This window comes from Stylophora pistillata, chromosome 11 (genome assembly GCF_964205215.1).
Source record: "Stylophora pistillata chromosome 11, jaStyPist1.2, whole genome shotgun sequence".
NCBI classification, from domain to species: Eukaryota; Metazoa; Cnidaria; class Anthozoa; order Scleractinia; family Pocilloporidae; genus Stylophora; species Stylophora pistillata.
The window spans coordinates 4445947-4472195 of NC_142529.1; the positions used below are offsets into that span (position 1 = coordinate 4445947).

General features: G+C 39.6%; 3 protein-coding genes across 4 annotated transcripts in view; 2 read left to right on the plus strand and 1 right to left on the minus strand.

Moving 5' to 3' along the window:
• LOC111322584 (uncharacterized) overlaps nucleotides 1–26249 on the minus strand; it is a 34037-nt gene that overhangs the window by 4096 nt on the left and 3692 nt on the right. Inside the window, exons 11-36 of the mRNA XM_088738541.1 lie at nucleotides 25971–26052; nucleotides 25691–25745; nucleotides 25173–25257; nucleotides 22222–22290; nucleotides 21747–21848; nucleotides 20780–20860; nucleotides 20010–20063; nucleotides 19393–19543; nucleotides 18766–19047; nucleotides 18353–18484; nucleotides 17511–17692; nucleotides 16799–16930; nucleotides 16362–16428; nucleotides 16160–16259; nucleotides 15474–15584; nucleotides 14796–14874; nucleotides 14394–14474; nucleotides 13878–13944; nucleotides 13411–13593; nucleotides 4237–4554; nucleotides 3601–3804; nucleotides 2978–3136; nucleotides 2547–2764; nucleotides 1714–2024; nucleotides 1327–1397; nucleotides 351–627 (exon numbers count right to left, since the gene is read on the minus strand). Of these exons, the coding sequence (XP_088594667.1) occupies nucleotides 351–627; nucleotides 1327–1397; nucleotides 1714–2024; nucleotides 2547–2764; nucleotides 2978–3136; nucleotides 3601–3804; nucleotides 4237–4554; nucleotides 13411–13593; nucleotides 13878–13944; nucleotides 14394–14474; nucleotides 14796–14874; nucleotides 15474–15584; nucleotides 16160–16259; nucleotides 16362–16428; nucleotides 16799–16930; nucleotides 17511–17692; nucleotides 18353–18484; nucleotides 18766–19047; nucleotides 19393–19543; nucleotides 20010–20063; nucleotides 20780–20860; nucleotides 21747–21848; nucleotides 22222–22290; nucleotides 25173–25257; nucleotides 25691–25745; nucleotides 25971–26052 (3653 nt within the window). The remainder of the gene's footprint in view (nucleotides 1–350; nucleotides 628–1326; nucleotides 1398–1713; nucleotides 2025–2546; nucleotides 2765–2977; nucleotides 3137–3600; nucleotides 3805–4236; nucleotides 4555–13410; nucleotides 13594–13877; nucleotides 13945–14393; nucleotides 14475–14795; nucleotides 14875–15473; nucleotides 15585–16159; nucleotides 16260–16361; nucleotides 16429–16798; nucleotides 16931–17510; nucleotides 17693–18352; nucleotides 18485–18765; nucleotides 19048–19392; nucleotides 19544–20009; nucleotides 20064–20779; nucleotides 20861–21746; nucleotides 21849–22221; nucleotides 22291–25172; nucleotides 25258–25690; nucleotides 25746–25970; nucleotides 26053–26249) is intronic.
• LOC111322637 (melanocyte-stimulating hormone receptor) lies at nucleotides 5906–9670 on the plus strand. Of its 2 annotated transcripts, XM_022925764.2 has the most exons (3): nucleotides 5906–6015; nucleotides 6542–6581; nucleotides 7193–9670. In XM_022925764.2, exon 3 carries the CDS (start codon nucleotides 7209–7211, stop codon nucleotides 8223–8225), a length of 1017 nt encoding a protein of 338 aa, XP_022781499.1. In that variant the 5' UTR covers nucleotides 5906–6015; nucleotides 6542–6581; nucleotides 7193–7208; the 3' UTR covers nucleotides 8226–9670. The 2 variants fall into 2 exon arrangements, with proteins under 2 accessions (XP_022781499.1, XP_088594666.1); XM_088738540.1 differs by lacking the exons at nucleotides 5906–6015; nucleotides 6542–6581 and adding an exon at nucleotides 6661–7103.
• LOC111322638 (myosin-2 essential light chain) lies at nucleotides 23246–24310 on the plus strand. The gene has a single exon (XM_022925765.2). It carries the CDS (start codon nucleotides 23335–23337, stop codon nucleotides 23788–23790), a length of 456 nt encoding a protein of 151 aa, XP_022781500.2. The 5' UTR covers nucleotides 23246–23334; the 3' UTR covers nucleotides 23791–24310.

A 26249-nucleotide genomic window follows, 5' to 3' on the forward strand; every position in this document is an offset into this window, starting at 1 on the left:
AATAACGTTCGGATATAACGCGCGCTGTTTTTGGTTGAAAGGGCGTGCTCTATCAAAGTACAGGGCACGGAGCTGAGCGCTAGAGCTGTCACACCATCTGCCAATTTGTACTAACTCAAAAAGTGGGGAGAGACATGAGACGTACTCCAGTGTTTCTCCCTACACTTGCGTACTGTAGCCGCTTCCTGCGTGCTTTACAACAGAGCACAGTCAGGTCTCCTCTATTTGTTAAATAGGGAACGGAGTATTCTTATGTATATCATAGAATAGACTTCCGCCGTAAATGCAGCAGGAGAGGCACGCATCTACCAGTAACAAATGTGTTGATATACAACTCGAAATTATCTTACGTGTACTCTATAGGCGCTTCCCAAATTCCGCCCCAGGTTCCGGGCGAATTAGCTTCCAGCCGATACTTGAAAGACTTGGCTGCACTGATATCCTTTATATTATCCGCCAATCCTAGAATAGAATAGTCGTTGCCCAGCGACGGTTTCTCCACATTTCGAAACGTTACATCTTTGGCATTCCAGTTATTCGAGGCACTGGTGACTAGTAGTGTGTAAGCCCCAGGGTCTGATATCATGTCGCAAAAGACAGGCATGTAATCGACGTCATTCTTCTTAACCCTTTGAATGCCAAGGACGTATATATACGTCCTAAAATAGGACCCTCAGATACCGAGGACGTATATATACGTCCTCTGACAAGCATTTTGTTTCTTTTCTCGGTCGTTCAAGGTTTTTATCCGTGGTTGTTTCAAAGGACCTGGGAAAAATTTGAGAATCCGCTGACCACAGAATTTTGCACTGTGGCACAACATAACACCCAGAAGGCTTTGTTTATTTTCGCGGCAAATCCTTGCCAAATCCAACATGGCGGCCAGCACACGTCGAATGACAGCTGAGGAAGTTTTGGTAGAAGTTTTCGCTGATAGAGACTCTGATATGAGCGACGAAAGTGATGGAGATGTTTCAGAGTACAATGAAAGTATTTCGAGCTCGGAGGATGAAGATGAAAGCGGGGAAGAAGTCGAAGAGATCGACGAACTCGAAAGCGAGAATGAAAATATAAGATGTTTTTGAAAATCATTTTTATCAAATTGTTTTTTTATTATAAATGCAACCACACTGGCATAGAGGTTGTAATAACCTAGCCAATAAAAATACATATTTGATGTATTGACTATTGTAGTGCAAGATTGATTACTAAAAAGAGTTATACAATGCCAAAGGGCTCAAATTGTTGAGTAAAATTATTTTATGAAAAATCCAATATGGCCGCTGGTTGCGAGGCATGCACCTGGGTTGGCATTCAAAGGGTTAATCATGTAAACTCCGTCGTCGTATGTGTTACCCAGCTGAGTGCCGTAAACTTTGATTTGGTTGCACGAGTGTCTGTGAAAAAAGTGAAGATTGAAGAGCAGTTAATTTTTTAGGAAACAATATACCTCATACATACTTTCATTTTATTTGCCAATTGATCCATCCATCTGAATAGATCCTTGTCATGCATCCTCGACGACTTCGAAGTGGTGTTAAAATTAATTGGTAATTCTGTTTACATTCGAACAAAGACACGTGTGAAAGACGAAACATGGAGTTACAGCTATCCCGATTGACTACACTTCCCTCAAAGTGAAGCTAATTTCAAGAAAAATTTTCTCATCCCCTATTTATAAAATGCTAGGCTAAAATTAACATCATATGAAACCTGGTTCCCTCTCTTATCCATACCCGTATGACCTTAGGTTTGGGTTTTTCACTTCTAATGTAGATAGCATCATTCGTAGAAGTCACTATTACTCCCGAGTTATCTCTTGCTGAGCCCGTCGTATACATGTATTTTCCACCAACTTCGAGACGAGGAACGCGCTTGTTCAAATTTTCTGTCTCATCCCAGATTCCAAACTTCTTTAGTAGCCGTATGTTTGTTTGAGTATCAGAGGATGACATCATAGAGTAGCCTCTTATTGTCTCCCAAATTCCTCCAAACATTTCCTCACCATCGGCCTCGATTCGGTACTAGATGAGTAAAGTAAGCCGGCTAAGTTATATCGAAGCAAAAATTAAAAACCTGTTCTTTTCGGGAAGTGTTAAAGCCGCACGGGTAGGGAAAGTTTATTTCATATGTTGTAGTTCAATTTTATCCTTGGTTCAAACTCATTATCATACATTAACACGACCGAGAACAAAGGAAAACAAAATTTGAACCAAGTAGAAAATTAAACTCCAACACCTACATTTGTCATCACAGATCATCAACATACGCGTTTTATTGCATCCTTAAAGTCTCTAAATCTTATTATATGTTGCTTGGAAAATAAAATTCTCCAGTTGAAGTACAAGTACGAAAGCTAAATGAAAATTGTCTGATGATAAACTTTCATGAATATTATTTTACAGTACAGTACGCTTTCATTTTCAGTTGTACCATAGTTACTCCTTAACAAAGAAAATTTCATCCGACGTTGAATATCGTCAGATGTCATGGAAAGATAATTGTTGCAGGAATGAATACCTTTCCAATTTAAAAAAAATATGCACCTGGAATTTTTCCTTTCCAAGAATGTTATCAGCTTGCCCAAGGATCGAAAAGTCTGTTTTAAGTGATGGATTTTGCCCATTCCTTTCAAGAACGTTCTGTGCATTCCATCCTCGACAAGAAGCACTGGTAAGGAGTAAGGTCCAGCCTCCGCCATTACGTGTCATGTCGCAGTATGTTAAGAATGGTCTATCCACCGGCTGAATATTGTAGAAACCATCTTAAAGGAAAAAATCAATCGTTAAGTAACGTGCAAGGTTTCATACCGTTTAAGGAACAGTTTAAACTTTAACGGAAATCAAAACAACGTTTCTTTTGTGGTACTATATTAATAAGGAAATATTCAATCAAAAAACTTGAGTTTCTTTTTTAAAATATTTTCTTTGGGTGGTAAAGGTCAATTAAGGTGCATGGTCTAGGCTATATACTAGACCTGAAGCTCCTTCCTTTCCAATGCTGCGAGTCATGACCTCCATACAGGACCTCGGAGGACTGTACTCTCCTTCTCTCATCCAGTACCAAATGTAGGTCGGACATTGTTCTTTGTCTTTGCCGTATATCCATGGAGCTGGGTGATATTTCTTCATAGAGGCTGTAAGCAAGCTTCGTGTCAAAAAAAAACTTCATATTTTGGTGGGAGGCAGTGAAACACTGTAATTTATCATTGTAATAGCTTTACTCATGGTGACTGATAATTTTGAAAGCAGTCATAATCCCAGAGTGCAAATCTAAGCTAGTTCCAAGTGCATCATCAGATGCATTCATATTTTTTTTTTTTTTTAATTTTGAATTGGAGGTCGTCAATTCTCTTTGGGAATAACCTATCTTATCAGCACAGCGGTCTGTTCCGAATTTCCGACACCCTCCTTTAAGGTCAAATTCAACAGAAGATACCTTCTGATGATTTAAAAGGTGTGCCCAAGGCGTGTCACCAGGGGACCTCTCCATGGTGTGAAGCTTGGAAAAGTTTCATCTCAGCTGATTAACTGTAATTCAACGTCGAACTCTTGAATGCTGAGGCTAGTCTATTTCAGATACCTCTCGTAATTTATTTACCTGTAATAGAACCAAATTCATTTGTCTTTGGTTCACCAGCTGTAGTTAGTCTCTCGCCATGCAGCCAAGGCATCCTTTTTTGCAAACCGTACCAGGAATAATCCCACTCATCAAACTTTCTAGTCAGCCGGACTCCCGTCTGACTGTTGTCAGTTTTGACAAAACTGTAGCTGCGCGGTGCCTTCCAAATTCCACCCCATCTTCCTAAAATATTAAACGCAACATATTTTCTCTAGTACAGAAATGACAGGAGTAAAATGTTTTCTAGTCATGTTATCAATTTTCGGAAAGCAAAATGTCATCTCGAAAATCGCTAAATTCATTTGGCGTTGGCATACTGTTAGCTTTTATCGGACCACAAAGTCCGTGGTCTTCGTCGATGGATTAAAAATGGCACTATACAGTCAAAACATCGCGATTCATTCCCTCACAACTCACGATGTACTAAGACGTGCTATGGTACGTTTTTACATATTTAACACCGGTTGATCAGCAACTACACGTGTAACCTTTGTGCGAGTTTTTCTTCTGCTGTTTAACGGGAAAGGAATAAAACGCTTTGGTTGAAAATGCCCCTTCTTGAAATCATTCTCTTTACTCGCTTGACTAAAACCATCAACAGAGCATCACACATACCTGGACTATCAGCTTCTAAGCGATATTCAAAGGTAGAACCCTTCACGTTCCCTCTATTTTTGATGTCATCTGCCTTGAACAAGATAGAGAAATCGTCTTTAAGTTTTGGATCCATTTCATTATTTCGTTGAACATTCTGCCTTGTCCACTTGTTGGTGTAGCTGGTAACCAATAGCGTCCATCCACCACCATCACGTGTCATATCGCATATGGTCTTTACGACGCCCTTCCCATCTGGATTTATTTCATAAACGCCATCAGCGTAAGGCTTGCCAAGTCGTTTACCGATGATCTGCAGATGGCGGCAGGAATGAGCCTCTAGAAATATATCACAAAAACAAAAAAGTGATATAGGTCCAGACTTAACAATATTCTTCCGAAGTGCCTAAGAAGAATAGTGCATGCATTATTTCAGCTGACTGGGCTTTGTGAACCAGGGTGAAAGAGAATAAATCTGACCCCTTATAATCCCCATCCTCATTTTGCGTGCTGCGCGTCTGCGCACGACTTGTGTTCTCTGTCACAACTAGCCAAACATTGTCAAATGGAGTCAGATGTCATCAAGAACTAAAGTTTTTTTTGCAAAATAAGTAAGCCCTGCTTATTTATTTACTCCTAAATTTTACCTTAGCACTGTTTATCTAACGTCTCATGCATTAATAATAATAATCTTTATTGAGGAAACTTTTTCACGTACATGTAGTTTTCGAAAACGATCTCGAAGGTTAGGACCTTAGGGCTTTCTGTTTATACAAAGCCAAATAAATTGAGGACCTTAAGTAAACCACGACGGCGACGGCAACGTGGACGTGGGGAAAAAAAAGATTCATTGGGAAGAACAATAGCTCAAAAACTCGTTTTAGAACTTCGTCCCTTTCTTAGCCGTCCTCTATAAAACAACAACATGATTTGGTCTGAGAACCGAAACCGCGATGATAAGTTATTCATGTTTACATTTGGAACTCAGCGCTACTCTCATGCGCTATGCTGATGTTGAGAGGGGCGCAAAATTCTAATTAAGGCTAAGAATCTTTTTTCAATCGGTGCCTTCCTCGGCACTACCTTAGTGACTGCTTAAGGTCCCAATTGTGCATTGTAACCAAGCCGAACGATTTCATAAAAATATCTCCACGATGTTTCTTCCCTTTACTTTTACTTTAAGAGGCTGCACTAATTTTTTTCGTTTCAAATATCACTATTGACATAGTCATGCAAGGAGCAAATGACATGTCAAAGCGAACACGTTTTGCAGCAAATAAAAACATTTCACACGAAGATAAGGGTCAAGTTATAAATGAAATGTTTTCGTTTTCTAGTTGCTGGAAGCAGGTTGGCCTTAGTTTGAATATGAAATGAAGAACCATTTTCAACTGTCTTGGGAAAATTGCTGAAGCGACCAAATTAGGACCAAATTATCTCGTGGAAAATTCATTCACGGAATAAAAAATAGCGCTATTGCTTTACGCTGTCAGAAAAGTGCCTTTTGAAACGAACATAATTATCTCATAAGAAAGTTTAATTGACTTTATGGGCGGAAAACACAATCCGGCGGTCCGGCAATAGATCATCACAGCGTGGGGAAGTGAATAATAGCTGTCTTTATTTGTACTTCCGAGAGGTATTTTTTAATATTTCGAATAAGCTGTTTCTCAGTTGTAAATGAAGCAAATTCAAGGACAAAGTCTTCCGGCAGAGTCTCGTAAGAATGAACGTCACAAATGAGAGTCACATCGGTAAACCAAGAATTGTAGAGAAGTTTATAGTCGAAATGCAGTTCAGGTTAGGTTGCTTCTCAGGCTTCTATATTTATCTTATGGCTACGCACAAGTCTTTTTATCCAAATATTGTTTTATAATCTTAAAAAGTTTTCCGCACTACTTGAAAATAAACATTTCTTCGTGACAGATATCGTATGTTGACAATCGATCATCAAATTTTTATGACCCGAGCCTCATTCCTTTTAAAAGTGAAATGATGGAAAAGTTTCGTAACCGTCAAAGTCTCATGGAAAATGCGTAAAAAATATTTACATAGTGAAGTTCTTAAATTTTGATGAAAACGTTATACTTGCGAAACTTTGTATTATGACATGCTGCAGATGTAAACAACTTGAAGCAAAATAATTTCAGTGTTCAAAATAAGCATGGTTAGTTTTAAAATAATCCATGAAAGTGAAGAAAAGACAACCAGCTTGACGAAACTGCTGTAAAAATTTGACTACAAAAAAAAAATTAATTATAAGAAAGATTTCTCATCCTTGACTGATTATTGTATGGTAAGAAAAAACACTACTTGTACTTTATAGATTAGCCTCCTTTATATGCTGGAAGCTCCCACACAAAAAGGTACGATACGGCAGTATGTATATATTTTTCTGATGGGTTTCACTCTTATAGAGCTTGCAGCTATCTGAGAAAGGCTTTTGGCAATTAAAAGCAACATTAATGAATATTCATTTTCTCCTGTAAAATCACATCGATTGTGGGGTGTCACTGTTGTTCCCATAATTTGGATCGATTCACAGAAAGGTACTTGCAGCTGATGAGACTATAAAGTGGGCGACAGATAGGAAAAACGTCATGATTAGAACCCAGCTGGAAGCTGTGAGAAAGTGAAAAAAAAAACACAATGCGATTGGCCAATGATTTCCACTAACAGATACAAAGGTCAAGTAGTCACCGCCAAATAATTGTGGAAGGGGTTTTTTTTTCACAGGAGGGCAGATATTTTGTATTTATTACTGATAAAACGCTCAAATTCAATCTTTAGCACAAATTCTGTGGACGTTTAACCACGCAAATAACTTTCTAGGTTCGATAGTCCCCAACTAATTACATATGCCAAACGAGTTTCGCTTCTGTTTCAGGGTACGTAAGCAGTCAGAGTTCCATCTTGGTCGTTTCCCATAAGTTTCCAGTTTCATTTAAGCACGATCTTTTAAAACGTTTCTCGGCAGGTAAACCTAAACCTTCATGGATTTAAATAGCACACAGAAGTGTTACTTCCTAACAAGCTTGGAGCTATCACACGAAGGAAGTATCTATGCCTCTGAAATCGCTTTTTGTGCAGTAAACTCAGTGTTTTCTGTAATAGCAACCACCTGGAACATTTTAGTGATCCTAGTGATCTGGAAGACGCCGCTTCTCCATTCGCCATCGAACATTCTTATTTGCTGCCTTGCCTGCTCAGATCTTGTTATCGGTCTCTTGGCTCAACCCATGCTAGTTACCTACAAGATCGCTGAGCTGCAGAATAGCGCTAACACGGCCTGCATCGGTAGGCTCATTCACTGGATTGTTGGGTTTGTATGCGCGGGAGTTTCCGTTCTGACAATTTGCGCCATCTCGGTGGATAAAGTAGCTGCTTTACACTGGCATCTTCGTTACGGAGAAAAAGTCACAGTTGTACGTGTTTTGAGAATTATTTGCGCTTTCTGGTTATTTTGCATTTCTACGGCAGTTTCTCTCTTCTTGGCCGACACAGATCGCTACTGGACGCTTGTTCCGTTACCCGTGCTTGCGGTGACTTTGACTACTACTTTTGTAGCATACATCAAAGTATTTAAAGTGCTCCGACGCCATCAGAAACAAATACAGTCCCAGACTCGGTCTGCGTGGGAAGGAGTCAATATAAGAAAATACAAAAAGTCTGTTATTACCATGGTTTATTTGTTAGCGATGTTTCTGGTTTGTTATACTCCGTTCTTAATGGCAATGGCTGTTCGGCTTCTGGTTGGTTACAGTTCTGGTGTAAAAATGGCTTACGAGTGGGGAGCAACGATTGTTTATTTAAATTCATCGTTAAATCCTTTAGTGTACTGGCTCAGAATGCAAGATATACGTCTTGCAACGTACAACGCCATCAGAAAAATACTTGGGAACGAGAGCAGATTTGAGAGTAAAGTTTTGCAATTCAGCAATTGGAACATTTTTAATGATAATAATGTAAGCAAGTCTCGATTTGACATTTCGCAAGCTTTTCGAAATTGACTGCCGATCAAACTAAATACAAATTTCATTGTGTGCAAGCTGTCTTTGATGTTTATTTGGACTTCGAAAACCTCATGGTGAATATTTTTTTTCGTGTAAAACGACAATACTTTACAGCTGCCTGCGATACCGAGCTTTTGCATGAAGGTCTGTTAATAACAGAAAGGTCAGTTGTGATGAGAAAATTTTTGAAACATCAAAGGAAAGTAAGAGAAACAGAAAAGATTTTTATTTTAACATGACTTTAAAATCAATTTTGTTATCATTGCATTGCTTTTTATAACCATCGTTAAAACTTGAAATGCTTCTGTGGCTCGACATACATTTCCCTTAAAGTGTAAAAAGAGATGTGAGATTTAGAGAAAGCCCTGTTTCTTTATTTGCACTGTGGTTTATAGTTTCAACTTTTTTTTATATCATGTAATCGATATAAACCGAAGTCAGGCAGAATTGATGTCATCACGTAGGAAACGAATGGGAAAATTAATTGAACGCAAAACACCTCGAACTACTACTATATCCATACGGAATTTGCATCATAAACTGAAAATGCTACCGAAGTGGTATCGAGCCGATAACCAGAAACAGTTTCTTTACACGCTATGAATTATTCTACCATTATGTTAATTGGTCAAGAATTCAAAGCCTGCTATCGCGTCAACGTCAAAAAGATGCCATCTGAAAAACCATTCAGCACCTCGAGGTAAACAAAGAGAAAACACGATGAAATTAGGTGGAAAGAATACCACTACAAGTCCCGTGCAAAAATCAAATCTTATCCGGCGCTACTCTTGAGATTTACAACACAGAGGACCACATTCAGCAACTATATTGTCACTAATTGTTATAACGGATTCGAGTCATCCGTTTTAACTTGCTAATGGCTCATCGCTAAATGCTAATGTAAAGAACGATTACATAGAACAGTTGAAAACATTTATTCATACACGTCTCAACTGCTGAATTTTCCCTGTGGAAAATTCTTAAAATCCTTAACCGTCTCCCGGTTAGCTCAGTTGGTTAGAGCGCTGGACTTGTGTGCGGGAGGTCGAGGTCGATGGTTCGAGCCCCGGCCGGACCAACACTCAAGGTCTTAAAATAACTGAGGAGAATGCGCTACCTTTCCATAATATTAAGAAATAGAGGACGAATAAACCGTAGGTCCCGTCTCCTGGATCTAGTAATTAGTTAATTTGGTTAGGCAGGGGATGTTAAAAAACCCACTCACGACATTACTGTGATGTGGTCTGGCCTGTTTACTGGGAATTGTGGGGAGGGGGCATCTTCAAATAAGTTTCCTTCAATTGTTTGTAAACTGCTGATGCAGTCCGGCCAAAGTCCCCCGAAAAGTGTTGTGATGTGCATTTGATCATAACCACATGTTAATTTGCGCAATATATATATTAAATTATTATTATTAAAACAACCAATGCTGCCAAGGGTAATTATGAGTTGGTGGTAACTGTAAAGTCAGAAAAAAAAAAAAAAAAAAAAAGGCAAGTACTTTCAAAGCGCTGCCGCTTATGCATGCACCTCCACGATCGTTTGGCTCCACAGAATATTTTATAGCTGGTTTTGAACAATCCAGTACCACTCAATGTGAATTATTCGTGTGTGTCTAAACAGGTCACAAGAATATTATGCGTCTTATTTACGTATAAGAAAAAATTTTTACGAATTCGCTCTATTAAGTATAAAAACTTGCAGCTGAGAGTTTTTATATGACGACTTTAATCTCCGTGCCTTAAGGGGAGACTCTTGGCCGGAAACAATCGGTTCCTTTAAGATCGGGCATATACCAGGTTTCATTTCTTTTACCGGGGATTTTAACTCGCAGCGGATCCGTTCATTTAATCGCAGATGGTTCAATTTGAAGAGTTCAACCTTCCTATCCTTGTTGTCTACTTAGTTCTTTCGACTTTAGGGTATTGGACAGGTTTATCAAATTAAAATTCGAGGTTTTCCAAGTGTTTTCACGCGGGTAGAGAGTCTTCGTTGTACTTTTAAACATATAACTCCATCTTCTGCTTTGTAATTGATCAATACAACTCATAGTTATGCTCTTTCATGACCATAATTATCAACACTGACCGTACCGAAGAAACAGGAAACGAAACGGAAGAGCTATTCTCATAACTAAAGGAAATTTGTCAATATCCGCATTTTCAAAATGGTCTATTACTCCAGAAACTCCTGTTATTACTACAAAATCTAAGTAAGAAGTCGAAGGGCTTCTAAATGAAGCTCTCTAATTTTTGTTTATTACTTCTCGTAATGTGATGGCAGGCGGCATCTTCTCTCATAAATCTTAGCATACGATATCACATGGCTTTGTTTTCAGATCTGGCCCGCTAATGTCGTATTTGAAAAAATATGAAGATGTTTTATTGTCTTTTTCTCATTATCTGAAGTTGACAATCTTCGACGCTGGAGCAATCTTAACGACAAAAGGCTGAACAGAAAACTTTGCAATAAAGCTTGAGTTCCTAATAGATTTTACCATCCAAACTCAGTTTCAACAGGAAAAACCAGTTGTCACTCGATCAGGCGGATTGAATAAAAAAAGTTAAAAGAGATTAATGTAAAGTTTGATCCCGACTTAAATTGCGTTCAAGCTTTGATAGCTGAAAGCGTTTTTCATAATATTTAAAATTGTAACGATGCCCATTCTTATGACTTCTTAGATTTACTCTGTTATTAATGTTCATATATATTCTTTTGTATGCTTAAGACCTGATATTGGCCTTGAGAATTTCTTTTCATGTCACCGTTTCTGTCCTCAAATCTCATTACTGTTTTTCTATTACTTTCTTTAGTATTCTTGAACATCTCAAGGAAAATTGATCTTGGTAAAGTAAAAGGAAAAGAAATGGTAATGTGTTAGGGAAATGTAGCTCAGAATTTTTGAGTTGCCCATTTGAAATATGTCGTTCAAAGTGTCTCCTTTCTTTTTAATTACTTTTTTTTTGCCTCCACACCCGTTCTACTGAAATATATGTTTATTACCTTTAAAAGTATTGTCTATGAATCTGTTCCTTTGGTCAAGACTATCATCGGAAAAATGAATGTTGTCACCAGACATTTTTGCGTAGTGCCCTAAGGATAACGTTTTTTGTTTTTTGTTTGGTTTTTTTTTTTTTTTTGTAGTTTTTTTCTCTTCTTTCCATCTTCATTTTTTCCCGCGCACTTTCTCCTCCTCACTCATTAGTCTCCACACGTAAGCGTGCGGTATTATGAAGGAAAAAATCAAATGAAGGTGCGGGCATATTGATGGAAATGACTCGATGATTGAAAGTTTAAGGTCAGACTTACAGGCTCATAACATTGAGTGATGTGTGAAGGTGTAGTCTGATCGTCCGGGTGAGTGTAGTCCTGAGAAGGACTGTTGTCGGTGGCAGTGACTGACGTTTCGACAACCTGTGCGGAAGTCATCATCAGAGTCAAGTGAGTGATTGTTGTCAGTAGAATGTTCTTATTCCAGTTCGTGTGAAATGATCGGTTGGTTTTGCCGTGATGTTATTGGCTGTAAGACTCAAGTGACGTAAGTCGTTCGTGATTGGTCTGTTTCGGTCTGTCGGTAAAGCTAGGCTGTTCTTTTTCGGTCGTTTGTGATGTTTATGTCGTGAATGAGTCGTTTGTATGGGGCGGGTAGTTGTTGACATCTGTTTAGGGGAGTCTGTTCTAAGTTAGTAAACCAGCTTTCCAGAGTCAGTCGTTGAAAATAATCAGTGCTGTAGGTTAGGCATTGCGCAGAGTCCCAGTCAATGTTGTGGTTGGTAAGTCGATGGTGTTCAGCAATGTGATTGCTGACATCACCTTTCCTCGTCGCCCGTCTGTGTTCAGTCAGTCTTGTTGTGAGGTTTCTGCCAGTCTCACCGATGTAGGAAGCTTGGCAGTCGGAACAATTGATCTTATAAATCGTTCCCTGTCTGTTCCTCGGTTCGTCTTTGTCTTTAACGTTGGTTAGTAACTGACGTAGTGTGGTGATGGGTTTGTGGGCGACGCGGATATTGAAGGGTAGTAAGATGCGCGAGATGTTTTCAGACATACCTTTTATGTACGGTATGGTTGCTGTAGTCGTAGGGGTTGCAGTGTCGTTTGTTTCGGTAGTGGTAGTGGGTCGGTGAGTGTTTCGTCGGAAACACTCACGACGAAACACTCACCGACCCACTACCACTACCGAAACAAACGACACTGCAACCCCTACGACTACAGCAACCATACCGTACATAAAAGGTATGTCTGAAAACATCTCGCGCATCTTACTACCCTTCAATATCCGCGTCGCCCACAAACCCATCACCACACTACGTCAGTTACTAACCAACGTTAAAGACAAAGACGAACCGAGGAACAGACAGGGAACGATTTATAAGATCAATTGTTCCGACTGCCAAGCCTCCTACATCGGTGAGACTGGCAGAAACCTCACAACAAGACTGACTGAACACAGACGGGCGACGAGGAAAGGTGATGTCAGCAATCACATTGCTGAACACCATCGACTTACCAACCACAACATTGACTGGGACTCTGCGCAATGCCTAACCTACAGCACTGATTATTTTCAACGACTGACTCTGGAAAGCTGGTTTACTAACTTAGAACAGACTCCCCTAAACAGATGTCAACAACTACCCGCCCCATACAAACGACTCATTCACGACATAAACATCACAAACGACCGAAAAAGAACAGCCTAGCTTTACCGACAGACCGAAACAGACCAATCACGAACGACTTACGTCACTTGAGTCTTACAGCCAATAACATCACGGCAAAACCAACCGATCATTTCACACGAACTGGAATAAGAACATTCTACTGACAACAATCACTCACTTGACTCTGATGATGACTTCCGCACAGGTTGTCGAAACGTCAGTCACTGCCACCGACAACAGTCCTTCTCAGGACTACACTCACCCGGACGATCAGACTACACCTTCACATGTTACCCCCGGGTTCAAACCATTTACTGCATTGAGTGATGTGTCAGTTGTATTAAATAAAAGGCTATTGAGGGCGTTATCATGACATCGGTTATTGGGCTGCGTTCATTTCTTTGAATCGTAACCTCGACCAACAGCTGAATGTAAACATCAGTCGACTTCGATCAACTATGTGAGTAGCTAAAGCAGTGAGCTTGATGCGGGAGACTTACATTTATTTGGTAAATACTTACGAGGACAAGGTTCCTCGTTGCAAGCTTCTTCCAAAAGTCTTTCTCCTTCGCAGATCTTTCCTCCATGCAAAGGGGATGGACTGTCACAAAATCGATAACGTAAACGTGTTCCACTGTTACAGGCCCGCGTGCATTTTGTCCAGCTTGACCAAGCCCCCCAGTTTCCATCACGTGTGGTAGCAACTAATGGAGAAGTCAAAGCGTCATTACACTGGAATAGCATATTTTAAATCAAGTTGTTCTAACGTGCAAATTAAGGTGCAAAATGCATCTAATGACACTAAAGTAAACGTTATGGTAAAACCAAAATAATCAAATTGAGTTAAACCCTCAGCTGAGTTTCCAATTTTATGTGATTAAAACGTTTTCATAAGTACAGAAAATTTCCTTGACAGTGAATGATTCACAGTTTTAAATCTTTTATGCTTGCACGTTTATGTCATTCCCTAGTAACAAAGAACGCAAACCTTTGTTGCAAGCGGACGCCGGATCGAATCCGTCTTCACATGCGCATTGGCCATCATTTGTACAAAACTACACAAAACAAAGAAATAGAACACTTTAACAAGACAAGACAAGACAAGACAACTTTATTAAGCCAGGGTGGCTCAGTCAGCTGCGAGGCTGGTATCCTTAGGGGCCTTGGTTTCAATGAGACTTGACCGTGAAAAATCTGTCAGGGATGAACGTTTTTTTTCATATGATAAACGTCTTTCATGGCTAATTGAAAAAAAAAAAAGGGAAGTATTTTTCCGTGAATGGCGCACTTTTCCAGGAAAGTTGTAGGTGCAAATGTGGCTTTTGCAGGCCATTCCAAATAACGGTGAATTGTGAATAGAAACCAGAGAAACTTAACAAGCGAGAGAAGTAAACAGTTAAGATTATAAGATCGTTAGCTACCCACAATTCCTCCTTGCTTTTTCGTCGCTTGCGTTCAAAAATAGAGGTTCTGATTGGTAAAATTACTGTTCTTATAAACTTACTCCACGACCGGCACATTCTTTTCCATTAACCATTTTACATCTCTTTCTCTGGATTGATTGGCATCTGTTTTCCTTACAAACCTACGAAGAATGAAAAAAGTAATGGTCATATACTCAGACATAACGCTCAAAGGTGACAGATAGAGTATTGTAAGTGAACCATTGGTCAAACCTGACAAACATGCAGAGTATTATAACTAAACCATTGGTCACTCTTAAGTGGGAAATTTATTCGTAAGGGAACTTCTACTTTTGTGATTGAAGCTTTTGTGTAGAGGATTTTGCAAGTGAGATTACATTATTAAATCGATCCAATGGCCCATGACTGTAAGGTTATCTTTTTGTTTTTGTTTTTATTTGTTTTCTCCCTTGCATGACATGACTTTAGTTCTTCATACTTGCCTTGTTTGCTCCACATTTGGTTCCCTCTTTTACCATACCGAGCCCGATGAAATCACTTTGATAATTGAGGGACGCAACGCTGTAGTAAGAAAAAAGGTGTAACAAGAACAAAATATTAAATTATCTTAAGGAGTTGTACCATACAATCTCATACCATACGATTCATTGATGAGCGAATACTAGACCAAGTTAAGGAACTACAACGAACAAACAAACAAGCTGCAACCGTTACGGGTGTAGCTTGAAAATCATTCTTGCGGCTTAAAAATGAAGAGCTCTAGTTTCAAAAAAAGAAAAAGCTGCAGCGTAGCAGGGTTCACTTAATCTTTCTTTATGACACAAAGCCTCCCAAAGTCGAACCCTACTTCCTCTTCGTGGGGGGTGAAAACTACCTCAGGCCGGCTAACGGGGCTCTAGCATATCTGGGATAGAAGAACGAGTGACAACCAGGCGCAGAGCCCAACAATCAACCCGGAAAAACAATTAAAAAAAGGATATGATATTTCAGCCGAAATGGAATTATTGGAACAGTCTAGTTATCATCAGAGTGTTTAGTAATAAAGTAAAGAACAGGTGAAAACTTTCGAAGACTCATACAACACTCTATTGTCAAATAAGTGGCTTGGCGAGATAAAAACAAAAGTTGGGAACACTTAAAATGGTAAAATTTTAATTTACCTGCATTGAGCCCCAGAAGGAAGAGGAATCCTTTTATAATCAGAACCATAATCCACATCCGGCTTTTGTCGAAAGCTGTCTGTACACTGAATTTGTCCACACATAACATCGCTAGATTGCTCAAATCCAGAAACCTCTCGATAAGTATAACATAGTGGTCTCTGTCATAATTTTGAACTACAGACGAAATTTAAGAGATGCTTTTTTTTCCCTCTAGGCTCGTGGCAGGTAACTGTGCTTTACTGATGGAATATACACAAGTCACTCGAACCCCTTTCAGCTTTTCAACAAATGGAAGAGATCACATCTTTTGGGTGCAAAGTTTATTTAGAGAGAGTAGCAATACGGTGGATTATGCTAAGTAAACTGGCATTTTTCAGACGTTTTAAAGTACTGGATACTGTCGTTTAGTTATCCCATGCCATCCTATGCTTAAGGCAAAAATAAATGACAGAAACTAAAAGGACGATCAATTTAGATACACCGCTAGCCTGACAATAATAGTTCCGTGCCTTAGGTTATCATGTCACTCTTACATAAAATGGAACTTTACCTATAGATTAGAGTTACATATCTACAGCTGTTATCAAAATGGCAGCAAACCATCGGCTTAATTGATACCATTTTTGTCGATGAAATTAACCAGCCTTCAGACATAATTACATTTATTGTTGTCTATACAAGACCTTTTCGCACAGGGGCGGGGTCTTGTGGCATCACACGTCCCGTACTGTGTTCTCTGTGAGTTGTATTTATCCCAGCATGCTTTTTCCGCTGAGCGGGCAGCTTACAGGTGAAAGAGCAAACAAGTTAGTAGAGTTTCAGTGAAATATTTTTACAATATATTTTACTCCTCAAGTTAAAAATACTCAAGGAAATTACACTTACTTCCGCCCCACAGATCAGAACATTGAGTATCTAGTGAGTCTGCACATTTCCCTAAGTGACAGAAGGACTAAAAAAGGCATAAAAAATTTAAATGATTAAAAACATGAACAAGAGATCGACGATTGAAAGCAATGAGCAGGAAAACGTTCAAAAAACGGAAGTAATGAGCATGAAAGCGCAAAAGTTCTCCGCTGGTAGTATCAAAAGGAAGTACGGATAATGGGAACAACTGTAAATGCCATCAAGATGACCTGCGGAGAACGAAACGGATGCACGAACATTGTTTTGATTGGTTGTCATGTCAAAAGCAATCTCATGGGAAATAAGGGAGTGGGAAGGAGGGAACTAAAGGATAAGAACACCTTTTTCTCGCTTCTCCGCTTACGCGTCCATTTTACCGCTATAACGACATTTTTCCGTTAAGTGATGGTTCTTACATTAGCTTCCTGCTCATCTCCACCTTCGCTATAAACTGTCCACATTTTCCCATCGAGGCTGTACCAAAGGTAAAACCCTTCAACAAGATCCCATTCGTTTCCTTGCATGGCGACTCTTGTAATCATCTGAACCTGGGCAAATATAAAAAACAGCGGTTGAGTTCAAAATGGAAATTTTGACGTTGCTGTTGCAGGTTTCCTTGGTTACGGGAGAAGGAGGAGGGGAGTAGAAAATACTGGCAGTTACCCGCGTCACTGAGCAGGTGTAACCAAGAATTCTAAACGCAAAGTATTATAACTGTTCTCTTGTTTTTCAACTTCTTAAACAGCCTAATCACTTCTTCGGCGCTGCCACCGCCTGGTCTGTCAACGGACACTTTTTCAAACAGCGTCATGATTTTAGAGCTAGTCCAAAGTAGTCCATACTATTTTGTATCTCTTAACCCCAATCAAAATGTTATCAAAATTAAATCAGTCTGATGGTTACGATAACGTGAAAACATACCCAGACAAAAACGTTAGAAATAGCCTAGTAACAATGCTATAATTGGTGCAAAAAAAAAAAAAACAAGAAAAACAACGGCAACAACAAAAAACAATTGTGCGAGCTAAAACAGGATCTTATTGCCTCAAACGTATTTCCGATCGTTTGACCCTCCAGGCCTTTTTAGTGGGTCTACTGAATTAAGAGCAAAGCAACGAAAAGGCATACTTTCCCAAGGTCGATCTGTAGAAATTCGTCTTTGTCGCTTTTGTCGTTGGGTTTACCACACCAAGCCTTAGGTCCATTGAGACGAGCAAATTTAGGTAGCCACTCGTAACTGAGTGTCGATGAAGCAGTTATTTGTTTATCTGCAATGATACCAGTTGACATACCAACGGAAAGGACACAATCTAGGGAATGAGGAATTATAGCAAAAGACAACTTTAAGAAAGTTGCATTAAGTTATTGAACAGATTTCAGAACTACAATCCCTCGAAGGGATGACCAATGCATGCCAGTCCGTGCCAAAAATTAACAAATGGTAAACACCACAGCGTACACTATTGAGTTATGGATGCACGCTGGAGGTAGCTAAGCACGAAAGAAGCGTAAGAGTCGCTCGAGGCGATAGCCGAGAGCGACTCTAGCTTCTTGAGTGCTTAGCAAACCTCCCAAGTGCATCCATAACTCAATAGTGTACGCTGTGGTGTTTACCATTTGTTTCATAACATAACATTGATACATTGTAGCTAAAGAGTTCCCTTTTATTTAACAAATCTTACGCGATCAGAAAAAACAAGCGCGCGCGGAAAAATAGTCTTTGCCTTTGCTCACGTGAGCAGCGTACACCCATGGGTAAATGGGGGACGCTAAATTGACCAATCAGAGCGCGCGCTTTACTTTGGTTATGTTATAAAGTAGCACAGATGCCTCAGTCTCTGTCATTAATTGTCATCCTGTTCCATTTCTTGCACTTTTCCCGCGTGTGTATCTATTTACAAGAACAAGGTGAGGTTGACTGGTTTTTATACCAGCGGACTCCGAACTTACAGCCGACATGCTGAACTTACCTTGCCTCATGAACGTAACTTTAGTATGATCTTCGTCACAACCTTGCCACAAGCAAGCCTCTACTCCTTCTCGAGGATCTCCACCATACAGATGAAGACACATTCCAGTTGGTTTGTGTTTTAAGGAATGCGCTATTATACGAGACAACAAAATTCAGTAGCATTAGTGACAAACACAGTGCCAAAATAATTTGCCGTAAATGTTTGGTGCATGGTAGCAAAACATGACCTGTGAGAGAACGATTTTGTTAGCTTGTCTATGGGGTATTAAGGGTTTTCAAGTATAGATGCCTCTTTCAGGATGGTCCTTAAATGAACGAAAATAGGGCTCAGTCGGCTAGCGCGCTCCTAGCACTCCTAAGGTAAAAGAACAAACCAGGAATATTCCGCGAAGCATCTTCAGATAGACTTACCTGCAGTTCTTTCAAATTTAGAGTCCTGTGGCTGACATTTGTTGCTGATCATAAGTTCACACTTTTTTCCACGAGCTGGCTTACGAGGGCACACTGGTTTGCCACTGCAGTGATGTTTAAGGGTGCCATCTGTCGATAGGGAGAATTGCATGAAAGGTTGATCGCAAGGTTTTGTTTGAGTGAGAACGAGAATGGTGCCATCCTGTGGCCGACAGTTTCCTCGCTGCGGCTTAATGCACATTCCACTTGCTTGTAGGAGGGGCGTCGCCGCTGTGGGTTGAGCTTCAAAACGTAAAATAACAAATAATCAACTTTTCATGGAAGCAAACAGTTATTCATAAAATGAACCTGGTAACTCGCCGACAATAGGTAGATTAAAATTGTGAATGCGCAAAAAAAGAGAATTGATGGAATGTAAGCCATAAAAAACCCTAATCGTTGGAAGAAGAACAGAGTACAGCAAAGGAATTAATCCTAGGTCTGCTGAGAAACGAATCCAGTTGAGTTGTAGACTTTACAGGATATAAGCTTGAGAGCTCCATCACCCTTGACCGATTTGGCCTAGCGGCTTTTTTTAAAAACTTAATATTAATATTAATATTAATATTAATATTAAGTCCATCTCACCTAGTTCTCCTGAGCAGCCATATAGTTCTGTCTTAAGGCACATTTTTGAATAGCTCCAGTACTGAGGATTAATTCTCAGGAACTGTGCCTCAATGGGTGGATTGAGCACAACATTCTTAGTCTGGCCATAAGTGGTGGGTCCGACAAGAAGCTGAGGAAGAAATGAAACACAAACTTGTGATACGTTTGTGCCTTGAGAGTTACTTCCACATGTAACCATAGTCTCACCGCAGACAAACAAAAAGGTGCAAACAACTTTTAAAAATCCTTTTCGTTAAATACCATGACTTTTTTTGGTTTACCTTTTCACCGTTCCATGAAGCCAGACTTTTCATGATGTCGCGAACAGTTACAAGTCAGTGGCGGATCCAGACCTTAAGCTAAAGTGGAGGCCCGGTTGTGTGTGTGTGCGTGTGTGTGTGTGCATGTGTGTGTGTGTGTGTGTGTGTGTGTGTGTGTGTGTGTGTGTGTGTGTGTGTGTGTGTGTACACCTCCTGGCTTTTCTTCCTTCTTATTTTTTAACCAAAATGAGGAAGGGGGCTCGGGCGGGCTCCTCCCCTAGATCCGCCACTGTAAGTTTTGGATATCTTTAGAGTTCCTTTAAAGAAGACACTTACCTGTCCTTTACTGCTACACGGATATCCATCATGAATAAACGAATCCTCCGGACACTAAAGCATATTAAAAATATTATTAGTAGGAATAGTTATTGACAACTTCGAACCCCTAAACCGTTTTCTTCTTGAAAAATTATCTCTTTCATTTTCCTGACGCCCCCATCGTGTGAAAGATTTGTTTTCTATAAACATTTTTGGCGTTATATTGTCAAGGCCAGAAGAGGGTTGTGGTATCGTTTGGTACGTAGGTTTAACAGCAATAAAATATTACTGATTGGAAGGCTATTGGTGAGGCATGATGTGATCTAAAGCATTATTACTTCCGTGCAAAAGGTTTCCCATCAGCACATATCACTGATCAGCCTGAAAAACGTTCCGGTTATCTATTTATAAGAGCTCCTGAGTGGAGGTCGCGAGATCTAAGTGTCTTGCTAAACGAACACAATTGCAACGCTATAGTGACTTTTTCCGAGGATCCTTTGCGTCCATAGAGTAAAGCTGTTTCACTAAATGAATGGATTTCAAATTTGCAAAATGACTGGCATACTTAGTTCACGTGTAACAACACTCTGTATAGTATGTGAATGATTGGTTGTTAATTCTCTTCTCTAGCTGCTACACATCTCCTTAAATATCACGAGATATGAGAATTTGGTGTTCGATCAAGATAATAACTACTTGATAAGTTTGAGTATTCTCATTAAGTGTTTGGCGGACAATATAAGGATATGGTAGGGAGAAGTGAAAGAGTTAATCTGTCAACTACTCACGTCTCCCTTGTCTCCCGGGCAGTACTCTGGTACATCACAGTCGCCTTCACTCGGTCGACACAGGCTCCCGTGTGGTTTAAACTGTACGCCGAGTGTGGTGTGAGGTCGGAACAAAGTCGAACAAAAGATATTTGGATTAAGAGTGAAATGATAAAGATAAGTGATTTGTGGGTTGATTTTACTTGTTCGCGCCCATGGCTTTCATTTCATATTCATTTTGACCTTCTTTTTTTATCGATTTCCTACCCTTCTCACGAGATCTCGGCTAAATATATATAAAAAAATAAAAAAAATAAAAAAAAAAAGAGATGATAGTCACCAGTCTACCAACTTGTCCTTCTGCGCGAAGTTTGGTCTTTTGTTCAATTTTACTGATTTAACTTTCTTAATTCTTACTGCTTCACTTATTTCAAACTGGTCGCTAGAAACTTTTATATATTGAAGGTCAAAAACAAGACCAAACTCAGCCAAGAAATGCACCACGTGCTAATCTCAAGCGGCCATCGATTTTTTTTTTTTAATCTCAAGCGGCGGCCATCCATTTTATATTCTCCCAGAATTCCTCAGTATATTACATTACGTCATGTGCATGAGATATAACAGAAACCTAGACTCTACGCTAGAGTGAAAACCATCTTGAAACCTAAACACTCCTAAGAACCTCTAACCTTTACGCCCTAAGATAAATATGCCTTCTCTTCATACAATTCTCTATGTACTTTCTTCAGAGCTGGCAAGGATAATTTGTTATTTCCCTTCTTCTTTTGACCGTATTGTTTGGGAGAAATTAGATGCTAGTCAATCTCAGAGTGACATACCAGCAAAAAAGACCCGAGCACAAAGTACTGACCATCTAGTTTTTGCAACCTCCAATTGCAGTTGAACGACTGTATAAAAACGTTAAAAAACCTTTTCTTTCGCCTCAGTTTTGACAGCCCCAGCTGTCATTTTAACGATAGAAACTTACCGCGCATTCTTGACAGCAAGCGTGATTTAATATACTGCACTGAGAGCCCGGCTTAAGTTTGCAGCCTTTTGGTTGACAACACGGATCCAACTCTAGGCAATCCTGATGTAGGAATAAGAACAAACAAGCAAAGATAAACAAATGAGCCATAAACAGTGGCGGATCTAGGGAGGAGCCCGCCCACGGGGTCCGTAACCCCTGCCCCCCCCCCCCTTATTATGAGAAAAAAAGAAATCGTAGAGGGAAGAAAGTCGGCATGTGTACACACACAAAAAAACCGCCGCCCCCCCCCCCCCCTTAGGTCTGGATCCGTCACCGGTTAAAGAGCACGTCCACCAAACTAGTGTGGTCTACCGTCATTTTGGCTTAACTGAGTTGTGCGAGATAAATTTTCATGTGCAAGACTAAATCTGTTGAGATCAGACAGGGGTTTTGGTTGTCGTGGCAACCGGTATAATCACAAAATTGCTCTCACCTCTTCGGTCCCACAATCACATTCCTCTCCTTGTTCCACAAGTCCATTTCCACATCTTGATTTTATTTCCTAAAAGAGGCAATTTATGGGCAATTTTCAGGACAACGTTCAAGAAAACCTTTCGTGATAAAAAATGTCACAAAAAAGTTTGAATGATGACCTCTACCGACCCTCACCTGCATTGCGTGACTCCCTTATCTAACCTATTTTAGCTTAAGACTGTCACGAAATCCACTTGCGTTAATTGAAGCACATTCTATTGTAATTTAAACATGAAAATATCGAATGAGTACTTTAAAAGAAGTCCAAAACGACTACTGCGTAGGTTTTCTTACCAGGTATTGTACAAAGACTAAGCAGTGGGTTATTTTGACGTACAGATATAACCCTTCTCATTGCACGCTCGAGCAAACATTCCATAAATATCCCGAACCGGTTGGGGTCCACTCTTATCAGAAATTTGTGTACTTAGCCAGCGTTGTGAGTGGCCTTGGTTCTGACCGAAAAACAGAGCGATTGTCACTCTTAGTCTAATTTTTCGAACATTTTTTGCGGGTTTTTATGAAAGTAAGCCTCGTTGGGGAATATTTTACTGGGTTTATTCCTCAAGACGAAACAGAGATTTGTAGAAAACGAATCCACTTGAGAGTCACGCTTCGTGACCCAGATGAGTTGATCAAAGATATGTTACTCTGATCGAAACTCTCATCTTTTCATTCATGTTGTATTCAACGACTTTTAATATTATCATAGTTTATGAGTTGTTTTTATTTTAGGAAGAGTGTCAAGTTCACCTTAAGTTTGCAACAACATTTCTCGGCGTGATTTCTGTTATCAAAGGTTACCCAGTTAATTACAACAGTGTTTAGATAGGGGGGATTCCTTTCATTGATAACATCTATTAAATCAATTGTTTTGTGACTCTGATTGGTTAGTTGTGTTATAAATGACAACATTATCGGTGGGCATCAAAATTAAATGTTTTTACGCAAATTATTTTTTTCTTCTTTTGTTGATAATAAAAAAATTCGAGGCAGCCGGTGTAGCGTCATTCGGTCAAGCCCTTCGAGTGATCAGCTTAACAGACCTGCGGTGAGGAAGAACTCTGTAGTCATGTCGAAGATCAGTGAAGACGAAATGTCTGAGTTCAGAGATGCTTTCACTTTATTTGATCGCATCGGAGATGGCAAAATTGATTCCGATCAGGTTGAGGATGTGCTTCGAGCCATGGGGTTGAATCCACTAGGAACCGATCTGAAGCAAGTCCGAGAAGACTTCAAGGATAAAAGAGTGGAATTTGAGGAATGGCTTGGAGTCTATACTCAGTTCAAAAGCAAACCAGAGCCAGTCAGAGAGGATTTCATTGAAGGATTCAAATGCTATGATCGCGATGGTACAGGCACAATTGATGGTGCATCGCTGAGGGGTCTACTATGCCTGCGTGGAGACAGCAGATTGACTGAAGACGAGGCAAACGAGTTACTCGCCCCGGTGGAAGATACACAGAAAGGTGTGATTAATTACGAAGAAATCATCAAATTGGTAATGTCCAAGCCAGAGAAAGTATAATGAGAGGTGAAAGTGAATAGGACTTTGCTGTATTCATTTCTTTTCAAGAGTGCTTAAGGTTTAAAAACTTTGACAGACCTAGGAAGGATGTTATTTTCTAACATTTAATTAAAATTAATGTTTTCTTTGCATTTTTTGGCTGATAAATGTTTATAATTGTAGCTTTAAAAGAAAAGGCGGTAATCTTTGGACCGACAGTCTACGAAACACGGATATGTTTGCACGCTCTTAACATTATTTCTAAGCATCTCCTAATTTGGAAACTACGGTATAATTGTTTCCAAATGAGCTCTTTACCGAGGTAGTATTAGTGGAAATAAATATTTTTTTTAAAAGCGACTTTACTTTCACTGTATTCCTTTACTTTAAGAATCAGTTGTGTAGCATTTAATGTAATTTTAACAGTCTCGATTACAGCGAACAATGACCGGCTTTCAGTAGCTGGGTGTGACTGAACAGTATTCTTATCACAAGCATTGAATGTTTCGAAACTAAAGTAAACTGCTTTGTTGCACTCTGATTTGACTTAATCATTTCGTATCTGTGATGTACATTTATGGTTTCAGGGCATAAAAATTACTTTTTAATGAGACAGAGATTTCGTGAGAGTAACAGATTGTTTGCATGCGGATAGCAACCGGTTACGCTACCGTAATCAAACATTTGCCCTCGGGTATTAACTGACCACAAGTCCTCATTTATTAAAATAAATTAGACCTGTCTAATTAAATACGCAAAGCGACAGTGTGACTAAAACATAAAGTTGAAATGGCTTTTGAGGGTGCCAACAAAGCTAACTTTATGGAACACTGGTCTTGATACTCGCTAATTTTGCGAACTCTTAGAGTTCAATGAGGCGTTAGTGGAAATAATTAGTACATTCAAAGATCGGCAGATTTCTTTAACAACCGGAACTTTGAGGCAAGTTATTAATTAGCTTTTCCCTCTTAGATAACGTAGCGTATATTTATTTTAGTATACTTGCCCCAGGGGGTGGGAGAGGGAGGGCAGCGAGAAACAGTAAGTATATGGAGGGTAGGGCGGGGAGGCTTCCGAAAAAATTTCGGCAAGATCCACTATTTTCCATAGTCTGAAATCGCTATCCAATGCTGAATATTCCCTCTAAGAAATGTAATTGAATGAGAAGTCTTGAGAGGCCAGATTTTTTTTCTAGTGTATTGATATCACTATAGACCACTTTCATAAATGGCGTCCGGATTAATATTCTTTTGTTTAAATTTAAACAAGCCCTTCTGGCCTCGTTCTCCAGTACAAAATTCAAAAGAATACATTATCTCAAGCGAGGCCAGAAGGGCTATTTTAAATTTAAACAAAAGAAAATTAGTCTAGCAGCCATTTATGAAAGCGGTCTATAAGCTCACCGCTTGTGGACGGTCGTACAAACAGAAGTCGTTCAACTCTGCAAGACTTTTCATACTGCAGTCTGAGAATCCTGCAACGCGAGTCCTGTCCGATAAATGTTGCAAGAAAAGTATACAGTTAGCTTTTGCACCAAGTGTTTACAATTTCTCTTAATTTGTCAGTTAAGAGGTACTTTGGGTTCTAAGCAAAGTAGTTGCTATTCGCCCCTCCATTCGTAATAGCATGAAGGTCTATCTCAGGCTACCCCCTCCCTCCCTCCCCTGAATTCCTCCTGAGAGAAGGGGGGGAGGAGTTCAACATCTTGCAACTTGCATCATGGACTCAACAGGTATCTTACATTCCGTATCTTTTATTTCCCAATTTTTTCTTGCCTATTTCCCATCTTTATCTCGGGTCAAGATACCATTTTTACCGCACTGGCAAGGTTTCCTATCTTCAACTTTTATCATTTATAAAGAATCGCAATGATAGTTTGATTTTCTCCATCAAGAGAGAACGAAGGACAAAAAAAACTTACTTGTGTCCTCCCATGATACAACCTCTAGGGGTCAGACAAGTACATCCACCAATTTCTGACAAGCAAAAATTTAAACACATGGACGTAGATATAGTTCATTAGCGCAAAGCTATCCATAATAACTTTGACTCAACTCTACCTCTTAGACGTTTTATTTGGTGACTTGATCCCCATCTTTCATAATTATTACAATATATGTCCCTTTTAAGTCACCACTAAGTACTTTTTCAGCTCATTGACAAGTGCAGAGTAAAGGAATAATCAGATAGTATTCACTGACCTTCATCGTGGTCCATTCCAAAGTTATGTCCCATCTCATGGGCCGAGGCTATCCAAGGTCCCACAGAGATGTAATGGTCCCACTACAAGAAAGAAATTAATCAAAGAATTCACTGCACCTACTTCACTCCTAAGTTTAGAATCCTAAACAGAGTCAACTCTACTGTTTAGAATCATAGCAAAATGAGAGTTAAACCAAACAGCGAGAAACTGTATAGTGCCCGATAAAGTAATTACAAAGTAAATTCGCACTGAAGAATAGTCGAACCCTAAGTATTTC

What these genes read in the sequence shown, in the direction of transcription:
- LOC111322637 (XM_022925764.2), top strand. Translation starts at nt 7,209, where the DNA reads ATGGATTTAAATAGCACACAGAAGTGTTACTTCCTAACAAGCTTGGAG.
- LOC111322638 (XM_022925765.2), top strand. Translation starts at nt 23,335, where the DNA reads ATGTCGAAGATCAGTGAAGACGAAATGTCTGAGTTCAGAGATGCTTTC.